The sequence below is a fragment of the Monodon monoceros genome, unplaced genomic scaffold (assembly GCF_005190385.1).
Source record: "Monodon monoceros isolate NGI ecotype Baffin Bay Population unplaced genomic scaffold, NGI_Narwhal_1 Super_Scaffold_12, whole genome shotgun sequence".
NCBI classification, from domain to species: Eukaryota; Metazoa; Chordata; class Mammalia; order Artiodactyla; family Monodontidae; genus Monodon; species Monodon monoceros.
Genome location: NW_021703768.1, coordinates 30448892 through 30466987, shown reverse-complemented (window position 1 = coordinate 30466987; position 18096 = coordinate 30448892). Strand labels below are relative to the sequence as shown.

At 40.3% G+C, this 18096-nt stretch overlaps 1 protein-coding gene across 1 annotated transcript in view; it reads right to left on the bottom strand.

Moving 5' to 3' along the window:
- The window catches only part of SLC1A3 (solute carrier family 1 member 3), a 72279-nt gene extending 60233 nt beyond the window's left edge, over positions 1-12046 (bottom strand). The window contains exon 1 of the mRNA XM_029218735.1: positions 11788-12046. Within this exon, the coding sequence (XP_029074568.1) occupies positions 11788-11968 (181 nt within the window). The 5' untranslated portion in view covers positions 11969-12046. The remainder of the gene's footprint in view (positions 1-11787) is intronic.
- Positions 12047-18096: the final 6050 nt, after the last annotated feature.

The following is an 18096-nucleotide window of genomic DNA, read 5'->3' as shown; positions in this document are numbered from 1 at the left end:
CAATCTGAAGTAAACTTTAGACCAAATCACCCACTTTAACTTTTGGTGGATGTTGGCGTTTGAAATAGTAAAGTTTTACTAACGTTCCCGCCCTATCTCCAAACTCTGTCATGAACAGATTGGCAGACCAGAGCCTTCTAGAATTATTATTCACAATGCAAAATTCTCCAGGAAAAGAGACGATGGCCCCCAAAGAGCTCAGATGTCAAAAGAGAATCTAAAAGTGATATTGGCATTGATCTTGAGAGGGAGATCTCACATTCTGAGGCCAGCTGTAAGAAAACTACCAAAGGCCCACCACCCAAGGTGAGCTAACTAGCTCTTCTAGCATTTACCTTGCAAACCAGTCAAAGCCAATTCAAACTCCTACTGGGAAAAAGCTTGGCCTGCAGATCTTCAGCCAGAAAGGAGACCATGCTGTCTGCTTGAACGCAAGATGGCTCAAAGATATAATAGTATCAAATATTTTTGTTGATAGCGCACCACTGGTTTTATGTGACAAAATACTATTCTTTCCCAGCTAGGGTCTTTTCATTTTTGTAGTAAAAAACCAAACACACAAACAAAAAACTAGCACTACTTTGCCTCAAGTTCACAACAATCTAATGTATGATGTAATAAAATCACAGGAGTGGCATCCATTGCCTTTGCCATATTCTATTGGTTAAAAGCAAGGTCACAGTTTCCACCACACCAAGTGAGCTGCACAGAATGATAAGGGCTTTGTCTGACCTGCACAGTCTCTAGGCCTGGCCCCCAGCTGCTGCCGAACAGTTTCCCGAGCAGAGGAACTGCTTAGTTGCACCGATTCCCTACTGCACTCCAAACTCTGATTTCTCTCGTGATGTGGGAAACTGGTTCTTGCCTGAACTATGATTTCTCATATGCTTAGGTTTCTAGATTCACAAACTAGGAGTGATAGCTCTCGATTCCTAATTCTCTCACTAGACAGGTTGTTTTGGGGTATGAAAGACAGCAGGTGTGATGCTGTAGAAAGATCATAGTCTGGGAGTCAGAGATGAGGGTTCTGGGCCTGATGCTGCCAGTAAATTACGCTAGTAGATACTTCACTTAAATGACTGAATCTTCATAGCAAACCTACAGGACTTAATATCACCATCTTATAGATGAAGAGACTGAGCCCTAGAAAAAATAAGCCAGCTGTCCAGGATTACATGGCCAGTAACTGATGTTGGCAAAATGGGGTTTCAAACTTAGATCTGCCTATTTCCACAGCTAATATCTTCAAGTCACATAATCTCTTTGCCCTCCCTGCCCGCTTCTTAATCTGAATAATGGGAGAAATAGATCAGAAAGGCAGTATCTATGATCTTCATGAACTTTAATATTCTCTGCTACATATTCTGAGCATTATCTTAGCTGTTTTATATGCATTCATCTTGTTTCTTCTAATGAATTCTAAAGTCCTTGATAATGCCTACGAAAGCTTGTAGTAAGTCATAAAATGCTTTATCAATTTGGCCATTACGGTTATTATGGCAGGTACTCAATAATTATTTGAGAGATCAAATAAAAGTTTCTATTTCAGAACTTGGCTAGATCGTGGCCCAATTTGGAGAAGTTAGAAGCCTGTCTCATGCCAGCCTGATGAAGCTGCTGGATATAAAGTCCCATTAACTCATTTTTAAAAAGAAGCCAAGGGCAAAATGGAGAATTTACCTGCCCAAGAGGTCTGCTGGTCCCTGGCTTTTTGTTTCAGCTCAAACTTCCAGGCATTTCCTGGTGAGAAGCTACTCTGTGTTTGAGTCAACCTTTCAACCCTCCCCCACTCCTCTGTTCCCACATCCTTCAGAGGCCCTGGCTTGGCTCATTCTTTTGTCCTTTGGTATTTCCTGTTGCTGGAGGTGGGAAATACCTGTTCCAGCCTTGTTCCACCAGTGGTGCCCAGATAACCAGCCGTGGGTGACTGATGACCAGGCACGGTACAGATGCAGACTCAAATCTGCATGGCGTGCAACACTGAGAGACAACGGAACCGGAAGAACCTTGGAGTTCTGAAAAGCCTGGTGCTTTCTTCTTAAAACTGCACTAACATAGACTATGTGAAACGGTAATATAATTTATAAATAATCCTACGGGTCTTTAAATGTCCAATCCATTGTCATTAAAAAAAATCTACTTTAGAAATAGTAACTGAAATCACCAGAATCTGTTGCCTTCCTTTCTGGGTAATATATACAGTTGTGAGTAGAAACTGGAAATGAAATATATTAAAAAATTTCCAAGTTCTCCCTGTGCCTTTGCTTGTCTGTCATATGCTTGCCAGCCCACACAAACTTCAAAGTCCACTCATCTCTACCTGTGGCAGCAGCTCCATTGGGGCAAACTCTTTTAAATCTCACAATTTGGAAGAGTAAATGACTCCAACCTCTATGGGGTATAAATTAGCTATACAAAATCACAAATGGGTATACCCATAGTCTCAGCAATTGCACTTTTAGGGATGTATCCCACAGATATCCTTTACCAGGGTGAAATAACTTATCCCAGATTATTCATTATACCATGTGAAAAATGATATCAAAGGGTTGGAAACAACCTAAGTGTCCCATCAATGGGGAACTGCTTAAATAAAGTATGGTTCACCCATACAATGCAGCCTCGAGAGAATGAGGTGGTTCTTTATGTGCTAGTAAGGAATGACATCCAAGGGATACTGTAAAGTGAAAAAAGCAAAGTATGAAGTGAGCTATATATACTATGGTACAATTTGTAAAAGGCAAAAAAAAAAAAAAATTAAATAAATATGAATTTATTTTTATGCTGATAAAATAACTCTAAAGTCACAGAAGAAACTGATAACAAAACAAATTGGACCCCTGGGGGACCTGGGTGGGTGTGACACTTTCATTTCATTTCATTTTTGTTCTTTTTGATTTGGGGCAATGTAGATTTATTTATTTCATAAGTAAAATAACAAAATAAATACACACACAAAAATGGCCCACAATTAAAAACAAAATCTGACTGAATTTTATTTTACATCTTTTCTGCTAAATGCCTGAATCTTTCTAAAAACTCACTCTGGGTCTGGGTTGCTTGGTCCTCAATCTGCTTTAATTTGCTTTAACAATGAGTTTCCTTAATTTGGGTCATGGAGAGGGGGGACACTAGCGTGCTCAGATTTATAGTTGAGGCGATCACTTTCTGACCAAAAGGATTTTTTTCTGGAGACAAGGAAGTGAATCTGAAAAAACTTTGAACTCGGTCGTTATAGGCTCATGTGCTGCTTCACCCAATTAGCCAGAGTTACAAGTATACCAGAGCTGAAAACTCACATTGTAAACCACTCAACAAAGGTATGCTCTTTCCTCATCTGTCACGTTGTGGAAAGCATCCTGATGCCAGAACTTACAAAGCCCTGGCAAGTTTATTGAGTCGCAGCTTTATGCACAAGACTACTTCATTTGCCTTAAAAAAGCAAATCTAAGACAAAAGTAAATAAATAAGAAAAAAGAAAAGAAAACAACTTGGGTCATAGGCAGTCTCTTCAAAGACTCATAATTTCCTTCTTGATGCCTTTACCTTCACATTCATCAACACACTGAAGAGAGCAGCAAGCACATGGATCTCTGGGGTTTTGCCTTTCTTGCTTTAAAAATGGAATTTCCAGTGATGCAATGTGTCTAAAAGAAGAGGCCATCTTTTCAGGGTGAGAAGGGCAGTAATTGTCCATCTCTACTCTCATTAGGAACAAATGAGCTTCATCTTACAAGATTTTGAATAGAAAGTCTCTCACTAATAGCCCACTGTTTTCTCTCTGAGAAGCAACAGCATTTTGTGACCTGGAATCATTGCTGGAGAACTGGAGAAATCTCTTTGGGGACAAGAAGAATGAAGTTGTCCTCTCAGGAGACAGGGACTCAGTCTTGAAATTCAAAACTTAAGTGTACCTTTCAACTCGCTGCTCCTAAATTTACCTTCAACTCTTTGATAAGATACACAGAGGAAAAAAAGGAGTGCCTTTCCCCGACATTGACTTAATTCAGCCAGGGTGTATCTTCCTTTATCTAGCCTTGGGGGTTTTATTCTTCTCTTTTTGGTTTCAAAACCACTTGAGTGCATTTTTTTTTTTTTTGGCTGCGTTGGGTCTTCGTTGCTGTGCATCGGCTTTTCTCTAGTTGCGGGGAGCAGGGGCTACTCTTTGTTGCGCTGCGTGGGCTTCTCATTGTGGTGGCTTCTCTTGTTGCAGAGCACGGGCTCTAGGCACGCGGGCTTCAGTAGTTGTGGCACATGAGCTCAGTAGTTGTGGCTCACCGGCTCTAGAGCGCAGGCTCAGTAGTTGTGGCTCATGGGCTTAGTTGCTCCGTGGCATGTGGGATCTTCCCGGACCAGGGCTCGAACCCGTGTCCCCTGAATTGGCAGGTGGATTCTTAACCACTGCGCCACCAGGGAAGCCCTTGAGTGCATTTTTGATTGGGTCTAGTGATGGGAATATTCTTGGTCTAGGGAATAAGCTCTGGGTCATTTTGATAGCACTGAAGCTTGACATAAAACTCATAATTTTTATCCTCGGTGAGCACAATGGCTAAAATGTGTGCCCTGAAGTGCTCTGTGTGTTTCCACATCTCACAGCAATGATACAGCTCACCTAGCTGTCAGACCAAATACTTGGTGAATGATGGCACCCCGGTGTTCCATAAATATCAAGAACTCTTAACACCTGGAACGTAAAGCTTGGAAAAGACGGTGCTTAAATTCCAGTTGCCTCTTCCAAATAGCGTAGGCTCTTGACAACCTTGTTTACTCTGTAGCAAAAACAAAGGTCTGCAATTTTCATCCCCTGATTTATACAGAATATGGAAGGGCAGGAGTGGCTCTGCAGAGGTGTGCCTCAGTTGTGTCCTCAAACATTGCTTAGGAAACATTGGCCACCACACCCAGAGGCAAGAACTTGACAGTCAAGAATTCAAAGCAAGAGAAGGAAGCTGCTTCATAGATTTGAGAGACTGGCTAGAATGAGTTGGGAGATCATGAGTTCAGGAAAAAGGTCCTTGCAATGGTACAGCATCATGGGCTGAAAAGAAAACCCTCATGTATCTTATTCCGTATTTTCAGCTTTAGAGGAAGACAAATTAGACTTTAAATGATAGAATTTTGGAGTTGGAGGCAGACATTAGTCCAAATGTATTTTGCTGGTGAGGAAATATGAGGTCCAGAGATTTGTCTTAAATCATAAAGGGAGCTGACGGCAGAGCTGTGTCTGTAAGCAGGACCTTTAGACTCTCAGCGCTTTCTCAGCTGTGTTCCGGACATTCACAGATACTAATCAGAAGGGGGGATGAACTGGCCATGGACTTACATTGCTATAGAGGGCAATGGGAAAGCACTCTGTAAACTGTAACACAGCCACAATGGAAGATATTATTATTGCAGGTAATTGTCCTGAACACACATACTTATTTTTTTTTTTTCACATACTTATTTGATTACCTACTTGAAAAAGAAACAAATTTGAAATTGCCTGCTCAGTTTTCTCATTATCTGAATTAACAGGAAGAAAATAGAGCAAAATAAAATCCAGAGACAATCTTAGAACAACATTAAGCCTTCTACCCCCTACTTCAAAATAACCTTTACCAACTCTGTTAGAAACCAGCAACATTTTCTCCAAGTTTCCAGAACCCCTCATCTTGCTTGGCTCCACTCTGATGGGGGCGACAATTAATGAACAGTAGACACCAAAATGCTGGAGAAAAGGAGAAACCAGGGAGGTGGTGAACTCTGATGGGTCCTGAGTGGTACGAACAAAAATGCACTATTGAGTATGTTACATTTATTGAAACCATTTTCTCAGCAACTTCCCATTTTCCTGAGACATCACTCCCTCCATTGAGCAGTCTGTGTTGTGATAACAGCTGCCTGGGGATTACTTTCTGCTTGGCTCAAGAGGCCAGGTAGGTAAGGGACAGATAATGACGGTGTCACTTACACTGAGGCTTTCATCTCTGCCTCTCAAAGCCGTTTACAACTATTAAGTCTCTTCCTACGACTCTCTTGGCTCCCTCCTCTAGCCAAGGAAACAGAAGACACTTCCAGACCTAAAGCAGCTGACCGTCTTCTCCCCTTCCCACACCCGGTCCTCCCTCACCCTTGGCTCTCAGTCCTCTGGCCGAGCAGCATCCTCAAACCCGCGTGTATTTTCACTTGACGCCCTAGCACAGATGGAAGCCAAAGACGAAGGGTTGACGGTTTCTTCGGACACTTTGCCTGCCAAGCATTTAAGGACATTATTTAAGGTTACATGGTCGTAAGTGGCAGAACTGGGATAGAATCTTGGCAGAGAGGTGTTATAATTATTCCATTTTACACATGAAGAAACAGAGGATCAGTTCCAGAAATGGGACATCAACCTAAGCTTCTGACTCCAGAATCCATGGCTCTGATCTACTCCCCTATTCAGTCCTGGACTCTATCCCCAGGACAGGAGGCAGCTCTCTGGAATGCTTTTGGAGACGGTGGGAGGGAGGGCTGGGATCTAATGCAAGTCGGCTATTTGCTATTGCTGTCCCCAACAATTTTTCTATCCCTATGTCACTTCTCCAGAGCAGGGCATTATGGATCCACTGCTTCCTAGCTCACCCTCCAGCCCAGCCCTCTGCCCAGGGAGTCTCTGTGAGTGACAGTGACTAGCTGGGCTCTGGTAACACCAGGGGAGGGGCTGCCCCGAGCTTCTGGAAGCTCCTTCTCTTTTCCAGGAAGTGTTGAAGAAACTGGAAATCTGAACCCAGAAATCTGTTCACCATTCTTTGGATTCTTGTTGTTCAGCCTGGGTGGAGATGCCCTTCTCTTAGTAAGCTGAAAGGTGTCAGCATGGGGGCCACTAACTCAAGCAGTTGGCTAGCTGGGTCCAGACAGCAGCTGAGAGCTCACTGCATTAATGAACCTGTTTGGCTGAACTAACTGACTCGGCTGGATGTTGTATGACATGTCCAAGGCTCAGGATACCACTACAGCATTTCTGGGAGATTATTGCTTCTAGTTATAAAGAAGGGCCCTAGAGTTAATACTGCTCTCAGAATAGACTCGCTTACAGAGTAGCTTATGCAGTAGGATAACCCGATGCATTGATCGTTATTCGTTTACCTTCAAAGACAGAACCTGTCTTCGTTCAGTCTGGAGATGGTAAGGCTACCTTCCAAATCTTTATTTATGCTGAGCCTCTTGCACTGTATCTCCACTGCAGAGGCAGCCCGCATCTCAAACTCAACACATCCAAAACTGACATTATTACTTCCCCCGTCTTCTTCCTGTGTTCCACCATGACTGATGGTACCAACGCCACTCGGTCACCCAAGCCAGAAATCAGACCATCGACCTGCAATCCACCTTCTCTGTCAACTCACATGCAATCAGCCACCAGGACTCAGGAGTGACCCTTGTTCTGAATTCTCAATTCAGTCTCTCCTTTCCACCCCTCCTGTTGATGGGTCAGTGCACATCCTTAGCTAATTGGTGTAATAAAACAAGAATAGACATTTCCTGAGAGGAGGGACTAAGCATCCAGAACACTGTGGTGGGTAAGAGTATGAACTTGGAGCCAAAATGGTGGATTTAAATCCCGGTCAAAATGCATCAACTGTGGGATAAGTATCTGAGCTTCGGTTTCCTCATCTATAAAATGAGAATAAAAATACCTCCCTCCCTGGCTTGTTGTGAGGACTAAATAAAGCTAACATACTGACAACACTTACAACACTGCTTGGCACCACATAAGTGTCCACAATATATATTATACATGTAACGATAGATGAGGAAACTGAGACTTCAGAACAGGTAAACACCTTCTTTAGGATCACACGGTGATTAAGTACGGCCGGCATATGAATTCAGATCTATCCTTCATCAAAAGCCACACTTTAAAAATGTTACCACGTGGCACATCTATGGTTCCACATGTGGTTGTTAATAACAAAGTAGAACGTCTAAAGTACCAACACAGAAAGACACCATATACGATATAGAACTGTATATACAATGTGATCTAATTTCAAAAAATATTACGAATTTCTCTACTACTACCTCTGAACCCCATATATTCCTTTGTCATCTCATTTTTCATCCATCTCTCCTACTAAACCACCTGAGGGCAGAGATGCCACATTGTATAGCATAGAGCCAGATACACAACATCCAATATTTGTTAAGCTGCTGAATAGCATTGAATCTTTAAAAAAAAAAATGTATTTATTTAGCAGATAATAGATGAGTGACATTCTGTGACTTGAACATGACAAAGGATTTTTCTTTCTTTCAGGGAGATGTCTGAGGTCCCTCTGACACAACTGACCACAGTAGGAAGTAGAAAGTGCTTCCTGGAGGAAGAAAGACAGTGACCACTCTTCTCAGTGTGTTTTTGTCAGACAGCTGCCTGCTATAGCCCTGGAAGACACTTCATCAAATGCTTTAATGATGAACTATCTTAAAGGGACTTAGCACTTGCCACTGCCTTCTTTCAAGTTGCTAGCCCGCTCCCGTTACATGGGCTTTGCAGCCTGGCACTTTCAGACTTTGACATGGCTTAGAAATGACATTAGAAATGTCATTGCATAGAAATGACATCACATTGCACATGTGGTTCTATGCCTGTGTTTGTAGAGGAATTGGTAGTGAAATATCTACAATTCCCTACTTTTTTTGAATATATGCATTCAACATGTCTCTACTCCTCCTCTGTATTTCTAGCTTCTATTTCCACACACTAAATGCACATTTATTTTATTTCAAAAAGATGAAAGAACACAGACTGAACAAAAAATTCACCCCACTACGTAGATTTTCCCAGTCTTTTTTAGTAAAAGTGATCAAAACCTAAGAATTTGAAAACAAAGTAATTGGGACTTCCTTGGCAGTCCAGTGGTTAAGATTTCACCTTTCAGTGCAGGGGACATGGGTTTGATCCCTGGTCGAGGAACTAAGATCCCACAGGCCACAGGGCAACTAAGCCTGCGTACTCTAGAGCCCACATGCCACAACTAAAAAGAAGCCCATGCACCACAACGAAGATCATGCATGCCACAACTAAAACCCGATGCAGCCTAAATAAATAAATAAATTTTAAAATAAATAAATAAAAATTAAAATTAAAAAAGAAAACCAAGTAATAGCTATAGTTCTTTCTTGTCATTTCATCTTTGGAGAAAATAACTCTTTTCTTCTTCCTTCCTAGCATCTTTACAGTCTTTCCTTGTGCTGCAGCAAATAAATTTGAGAGTTGATGTCCCAGACATGTCCTTTTCCTATTATTTCTTTTAGGGTTGATGTAGACATGGTACCCAGTGGCAAGCTAAATGAGCCTTTGTTTTCACTGGGCCCTCAGTGGAAGAGGCACCAAGAGATAGCTGAAGGCTTCTTCCTTCTCTCCTAAATCTGTTTGCTACTAAGTTGCGATTCCAAGTCTTTGGTGTAGACTCAGTGGTCTGACTGTCAATGAGACCTCTTTATTCGTTTCTTTGTTAGTGCCTTCTTCTTGTTACTTCTACCTCCTCAGTTTCCATTAGTAAAGCCAACCCTGAGGGCATCCTGCCAAGTTATCTACCCCAGCTCAGCCAACTCATCACAATTCTCACAAATCTTAGGGAAAGTCCTCTTTGGGCTAGGAAATGATCCCAGAACTCAAAGAGAAAATGGACTCTTAAATCCTGCCACTATCTTCCTTCTATCAGAGATGTTATTTCTTTGTAATCACTTAAGAACTTCGTTCCCCATTGATCTGATTTCCATGTTCAGGTTTTATCACTTTCCATTTCTGTGTTCTTCACCTGAAACATTTCTGTCCCAGAAATGGAACTCTTGTGTTTAGAACACCATTTTGAATCAATGTTTCTGCATCTTTTCCAAACATACTCCAGTATCACTGAGCTCTATTGTTATACGTATAGGGTTGCAAAATAAATGGGTATTTGTTAAATGAAAGAGGAATGCAGCTTAATCATTTGTAGGAGAATTATACGTTTTCTGCTGAGTTTAACTGAGTAAATCGTGTAGCAAAATGACAAAGCTATGTGAATGCATGTAGCATTGCTTGGTAATTGGCCTGTACCAAGACATGGCAGCATTTTTCTTCCTGGCAACTCTCACAAGATGTCAGCTAGTCAGGAGAGCACTGAGCTGGGATGGCAGAGTGGTTAAGAGAATGGCCTCTGGCACTAGACAGCCTGAGTTTGACTTTCACCTCTAGCATTTACTAGCTGCGTGACTTTGGGCAAGTTGCTTGATCTTTCCGTGCTTAGTCTCCTTAACTATGAAATGAGGATCAGAGTAATCATACCTACCCACTGCCTTCATAAGCTTGTTTAAGGATTAAGTGAGCTAATATAAGCAAAACACCTAGGAAGTAGCTGGAATAGTGCTGTATAATCGCTCACAATTATTATTACACAGCTATTACTTGGCTTGACAACGACTGTAATTCAAAGAAAAAAACCGAGATGAGAATACTGTATTTTACATCAACTTCCAAGACAATGATACAGCACTGAAATACTTCTTCCGGGAAGATATTCAAACCCGGAGACCTAAAGGAAGCCATTACTTCTCTGAGTCAATCAGGAAACTTTCTTTTTGAACATCTCTGGAATTAATTGAAGAGTCATTAATCACCAACAATTACTGAAAGGAGCCAAAGATGTTGAAATGGAATATATCTAAAGTCTTGTGACAAACTACTCTTCTGCTATATTCCTATTTGCCTGCAATCTAAGAATCCTATTTTTGGAGATAAAGTTATAATTATATTTACATGCTACAGAATTTTCTAAGTTTTTATTGTCATTACCTCTTATATTTGATGGTGATCTTGGCAAACTCCAAGGTAGAGATTAAAGCCTTTTTTTGGTGGCAGATTAGTAGAAATTTAAGTTATAGCATTTTTTACAACATGACATTGGCTTATCTGTTTACCAGCCTAAGGATTTCTATATTGGTTCAAAAATTCTGAGTAAGTAGGTTTTTCAGCTATATTTTAAAGGAAGATTAATGCTACCTACAACTAGCAGATATAATTGCTAATTATAATGAACTATAATTTCAGATACCAATAAATCAAACAAAACAATAATGTTTTATTTGTACAGACTGCTGTCAACAATGCTAAATTAGTAAGAGACTGAAATGTTTCAAAAAAGGTTTAGCTATTTATGGCAGACACTTAGAGGCAATGAATGAGGGATCTGTGTTTACATTTCCCCTAATTTACCTTTCCCAGTCACTGGACGAGACAGTGTACAAACAGAAAAGATTCGGTCTCTATGTCTGTGTTGATATTCAGCTGCAAGTCAGCACCAGTTAGAATATAATTACTATTAGGGACCTGTGTCTCATTCTGGGTATACCAATAGTGTACATTAGTTTTAAGTGAAAGTGACATTGCATAATGATCACATTTTGGACAAATCTAGAGCACTTGCTTGTTTCTATTGTTACTTAACTGCTCAGGTCTTAAGATTAAATTATCCTCTTTTATCCTTACATGAGATGGAGAAACATTTGATTTATTTCCCTTCTTCACACAATCAAGTGATTTGCATAATGCCTAATGAGATTCTTTCAGATTCCCACATGTTTTACCACATGTTGCTCCAAATGTGCCAACAGACTGTCATTTAAAGGAGAAAAAGAATCTTCAAATTCAGAGGAAAGCCTGGGCTATCCTTTTGAATACCTACAATCAGTTCATCTGATAATATTCCCAGGCAGTCAGATGCCCCCGAGAAACAAGATCTAGTTGTGCTTTTTTTTTTTTCCGCTTGTTATCAAATGACTTACCCACAATGACTGCAGTGACAGTAAGCAGCACAAAAGCATTCCGAAACAGGTAACTTTTAACATCTTCTTTTGTGATGTTTTGCACTTTCTTCTTGGCCAAGAGTGTGCGTTTACGGACCCCTTGCTGGAATCTCTCCATCCTGCCTCCCATCCTGGCCTCTTCTCCATTGCTTTTAGTCATATTTTACTTCTGCAGAGTGTCTCTTCTTTGAACTTCAATGTCACGGAATCAGCCCCAGAAAGCCAGTCCTCTTTGGTGTTCAAGAACACAACTAGACGAGAGAGAAAGAGACAAGAATTACAGCCTCCAGGGGTGAGAAATCAGGGCTGCCCGACACCAGGGGAAGCTGTTGGCAAACTGCATAATCTCAGTAGGAATCAAGGGCTGGAGAGTGGCAATGCCAGATCTCAAGGCTAGAATGTGCATATTTTACTGGACCACGTGTGAGACATGTGCATAAATCCAGAATATATGAGCAGGTACTTGTGTTACATTTTTAAACATTTGTCCTTCCCTCTCCAGTGAAGCTATAAAAGGGCTCATCAGAGCTGGGTGTGACTGAGCACCGTTACCCCCACCCGATCCCCCAGAACCTAGCCAAGTACTTTGCACAATGTTCGCCCTCAATAAATGTCCAATTGAATTAAACGCACAGGAAATGCTCAGTAATTATACTTAATGGCTCATGTTGTATACATGGCAAAGGCATAACCAGGTCAATGAAATGAATTAAGATACTGAGATTTCACAGTCAGAGGTTGCTGTTATATATAATAAAGTAACTACTTTCTGCATTAAGAAAAAAATCACGATAATATCAACTAGTAAATATGCTTATGAAAAGAACACAAGTACCCACAGGCCCTGGGAAATACATTTGACCCTTTCACGTGGTAACTTTTTTTTTTTTTTCATAAAATAAGCTAAGTGCACTGGGCACGTTTATAAATTATCTGAAATCATAATTCATCTTCATTTTGGTCCCAGGTAGAAGTACAAAGTAGCATTTGTCTTTGTGGCAAACATGCTGGCGTCTTCTGAGGAAGCTATCACCCACTTCTCAGTATTTTAAAATTTAGGATTTCTAGAATAGATGAGGAGATTAATTCAATTTTCATTCCAAACGTTACAGCGTGTGGTTTCTAGTTTCTTTAAAGTGCTCCTAGGTTATTCAAATATATCTAAGTAAATCTCTCCTTGGTGGAAATCAGCTGTTTTGAAAGATCAAGGGATTCCTCCTGCTGTTTTACAAGATTTCTAATCCGTAACCTTTCCCATGATAAATCCAAGTAAAAAATCAAGTCGTGCCTGTGGACGTGTGTATCTGGCAATGCGAAAAGCCAGTGTGTGCGTCCGTGTAGGAGGTAGCTAGAAAGCAAGAGACTCCTCGGAAGCTTTTGGCAAATCCAGGTGCGGAAAAAAAGACTAGTCTTAACAGTTTTGACTTTTAAATAAAATTGCAGGCTGGGGTCAGTGATAATAAGACGTACAACTCGCTCAAGACTTCACAGCAGATTAAAAGTTTAGGGAGAAGTGAAGAAGAGGAGACACGAGAGACCAAATTTTTTTCTCTCCTACTAATCTCTGATTCCCTTTACCAGTCACTTTAAAACAGACCAGCTCAGCCTTGATTCTTTTCTAGAGCTCGAACCACAATCTGCCCCCCATCCACCCTGAATGACTCAACTCCAGATTAAGAGAGGACACGGCGTAAATAGACACCACACGCTCAATGCATTAAATTACTAACATGGACTTTATCTACCAAAATGGCTAGCTTTTACTCTCGCTACTCCTCTGCTCGGGAAACAAAATACACTGGCAGAGAAATGGAACGAGAAATGTAGCCCAGCAGGAATACAGGACGTCAGACTTACCTTTTCTGATTTTGTAACGGGTGGAAGATACCCCAGGCAATGACAAGGTGAATTCCCAGCAGGTACAGCGGAGCAACAAAACGCAGCGAGCAAGGCGTGCATGTGCTCTGAAACTGCAAATTACTATCGGGGCAACTTAAGAAAAGGGGCGGAGTCTGTGCCCGGGAAAGGGGGAGTGGGGAAAAATGAAAACACCACAGGGAAGGAGGGAGGAAAGCCGAGGTTTCTGGAATATTGATTAATCTTGGCGCACCAGAAGCATGCTTGCTGGCTTTGTTTTGCTCCTTAGACCGCTTTTCCAGCTTTGTCAGTTCACCTTCATTAGAAATGCAAAACCGGGACCAGGAAGAATTGAAGAATAAAGCGCACACAACACTCAGAAAGCTTGAAGTCTTGATTACAACGTTTCAAAGAAGACTTTTCTGAGGCTGAAGTTAATTATCTCACATAATGGCAGGTTTCCTCCCCTTAAGGAAACACGAGAGTGTGCTCTTTTGCCTGGTTGTACAACTGTTATGATGAAAGAGTCCCTCTTTTTAGAATTGGGGAAATAACTGACATTTCTTGGGAAGACCCGGAACGCAATCAAGTATAGAGAAAAAAAATACTATAATTCTCTAACCTTGCCTAAACTTACTCAAAACACAAGCTGAAACATGCCTCTGTTTTAGCAGTTTAAACTCTATTATAGCAATAGCAAATCTAATTTAGCTCACCGTCTGTGTTGCAAAGATTCAAAAAGGTAAGAAGCACAAAGATGCCAGGATCTTTGCCAAACTACTCAAGTAAAAAGCATTTTAAGACCAAGAGTATAAATGCACACTTGAAGTTTGGTAATTTCAAAAGATAAGTTGCTGTGCAGACAGATGCCTCAATTTTAAAGGAGGCTAAATGTCCCCCACACCCCCTCCTGCCTCCTCATTTTTAGGAACTAGAAAATTCTCATTGCCTTGAGAATATAACTTGCACTTTTAGTCCACCTTTCTTAAGAAGGAAATAGATTGTGAAGTCGATTTTTAAAAATTAAAAAAAATTTTTTTTGAGCCTGGCTCAACTCCAAAACTTAGAACTTGTTTAGTATGAAGAAAAATGTTTAACAGAAACAAAACTCATACCAAAAATTACAGAGTTCTGTATTCCTGTTTATTAAATCTCATATTCTCCTTGCAAAATCTGCTTAATTCTTGTGTCTGTTTTCCAACAAGAAAGTATGTCTTTTTCCCTTATTAGCAAATCCAGGGAGATTCTAAAGGTATGTCTCCTGCCAAGCTTCAACTGTTGCATGTATATACTCTTTTGAAGAGCTCCTGGTTGGAAAGCAACGGTGAATCATGTAAATGCTAAAATTATAAATTAGCAGCAATTATAACAAGTTTTAAACTTGCATCATTTTAAGAGATTATTGAGAATATCTACCTCTGCCAGTCCCACCCCTCAGCAATCTTTCTCTTCCTCTTATCTCCTAGGTCACTTAGCATCCATATCACATAGTTTAACACATAGTTCCACTGTCTCCTACTGCTCCTTTCTTTTAAAAAATCCTGTTAAATTTTGGCTTCTCAACTAAATTGTAAGTTCTTTGAGGGCAAGAATGGGTCTTATACCTGATACATAGTAAACATTAAATTCAACTCCTATGAATGAATGACATAATATAAGAGTATTAAACAAAACACTTTGCAACCTTCTGTGCTAAAACAAAATCACTTATTTTTATGTTCGCACTTCTGGCCTAGGTACATGGAGCACATGTCATTTCTCGATGCCATGACTACATTTTAAAGCATTTATTTACTACACTAGGTCCTCTCTGAGCCATGGGTTTACGACTAATTTGTTCACATTTCTTGTGGAAGTGACCTGTATTTCAAGAGAACTTAAAAGAGAAATCTTTATATGATTTTTAATGGAGTTTCAAGTCAGGTGGCATTTTCGTTTTTAATTCTGTTTTTTTTATAGGCAAGAAAAAGCACTAGAAAAACCACACTTTGGTCAGCATAGAGATGAGAAGGCCCTAGTGCCCCTTCTTTTTCCTTTTTTCTAATCCCCAAAGCTTGGTTAAAAACCACTTCATTATTTTAGTTTGCACAGACATTATGGGAGTCTGGTGAACCCCGGAGAAGGGAAATAATTCACCACTGAAAGTTTTGTTGGCTGTAATAAAAACCCAATGAGAAAATGAGATGCAAAAAGTTTCAGTTCAGAGTTCATCTGAATTACAAGGTTTTAGTCTGCGGGACATATTGGGAACTACTTCTTTTAAGTACCACTTTCTCTTTTGGAAAGCTATAGCAATAATGCCCTCAGGACAACTTGGATTTACTCAACACATATTTCTTCCTTTTCCTCTATTTTATAAATAAGACCCTTGAGCATTCAAACATTTTTTCCTTCTTAGAAATACTAAATAAGTGAAACAGCAAGAAATTATGAACATGTCTCTATATGTCTCTATATGTATTTCATTTAAAGCTACTCTGGGTAGGAGACACAGAGCTAGGAAATCACATTAATTTTGGTATTTCAGAGTTTAAAAAAAAAAAAAAAGATGTGGCAAAACCTGCTCCTTTTAAAAATTTTTCCAAGAATTTTCTTTGAACATGCTATTATAAAGTATGCTGTAGGTAAATTCATTTGGGGGGTTGGGGAATGTCACCATAACAGGAAACAACCAAATCCAACCTATCCTTGAACTCCATTAGTTTCAAGTATGAGGGATCATGATTAACAAGTAAGTGTCGTAACATAGTACAGAACAATCACATTTCAGCAGTCAAGATAAGGAAATTCTGGAATTTGAGGAAGAATATGATTAGAAATCCTTTTAACCTTTATTGAATATTTTCCACTTTTATTTGTAATTTCATGGGAGATTTTTTCCTTCCTTGTTCAAATAGTTTACGTTTTAGAATCACCATAAGGAATGTCAATTTTCCTTCTACAGTTTGGAAATTGTAGAATGTTAAGACAATGAAGGGGACTTGATTTAACCCCAGGGGAAGCACTAGAGGTAGCAGGAGTAGACGTAGTACTTGTGGTAGTTGGTCTTTCATTTTGTCTTAAATTTTTTCCTTCTTAGGTTTGAATGTAAAAAGCAAAACAACAAAAAATTGATGGTGAATTCTGGTTAGGTTTTTAATGATTTGGGTTTATCTTAAACCTATGTGAAGCCTGAAAAACCCAACTATAGAGGTGAACTATAATTAACCTTTATCCTACTCACTCGTTCAACAAACCTTGAGCAAGTCCTGAGCTCCAAATACCAGCCCCTTTTCTCTAGGGGTCCACAGACACATCTGTAATTATTGCACAGTGGGCAGTAGGGGGGCCCCACAGAAAGTTATGGGAACTCTGTGCTGGAGCCTATTTACCAGGTCTCCCTACGAGGACTCAGAAATCCTTGGAGGACCTGTTCCTGGCTCAGCCTTGTACGTACAGAGGACCCAAAACAGAAAATGAAAAAACCTTGAACTCAATTCCTAGGCAAGAGGGAGCCACAGGATTTAAGCACTGGAGTGATTTTAGTTTTAGGTTGATGCAAACCCTTTGAGAGAACAAGACTTTAGTTAGGACCCAAAGGGGCAGAGGAGCATTTACAAACGGGGGTAGTTCACGCTCACATTAAAAAAAAAAAAAAAAAATTCTATTGAAGAGTACAGACAACCTCATGTTATTGAGCCCCAAGGGATAGGCTGGCATTGAGTTGAGACCACCTCCACTAGAGGTGCTTCCTCTCCAGGTCACCTAACCCACCCACTTCACTTGTTCCCAGTGTGTTCCTCTAGCACATTCTAATGTTGTGACCTCTGAATGGGTTTAAGAAGTGGTCTGAGTAAGGGTAGAGGCCTAGGGAACCCCAACATAATAGGTAAGAAGAATAACAGGACCCCCCTCAATAGATCTGCAGGTGGTGAGAAATTATACCAACGATTTTATCCCAAGTTAGCTAAGAGTTGGACATAATGGCGGTTTAAAGCAATGTAACACATTTTCTTCATACTAAAACTAAAGAGGGTCTGCTTTTTAATGAATATTTCACAAGTGTTATTGCTATTAATTATGACTCATGTTGTGAAATGGCTCTTTTCCCAGTTCTTCAAAACGAGCCAAACCTCCACAGGACCAGAATCTTAGTGTAGCTGGGAAAGATCGGGTAGGTTAGTGGGAATGAAAGGTTTTGGCAGTGTGAGCAACAATGATAGTCGACATTTTTATAGGAATTTATAGTTTCAGAAACACTTTTACACACACTATCTAATTTGATCTTTGTGACAGTGCTTTGAGGAACATGCTATTATCACTAGCCCTGTATATCCAGATGTTGACATGGAGTTCCAAGGGATTGAGCAATTTGCCCAGCATTACAGTCAGTGAGTGACAAGAGTTCCTGACAGTTCACGGATATTTGGTTTCTCATCTTTTTCCAAAAGG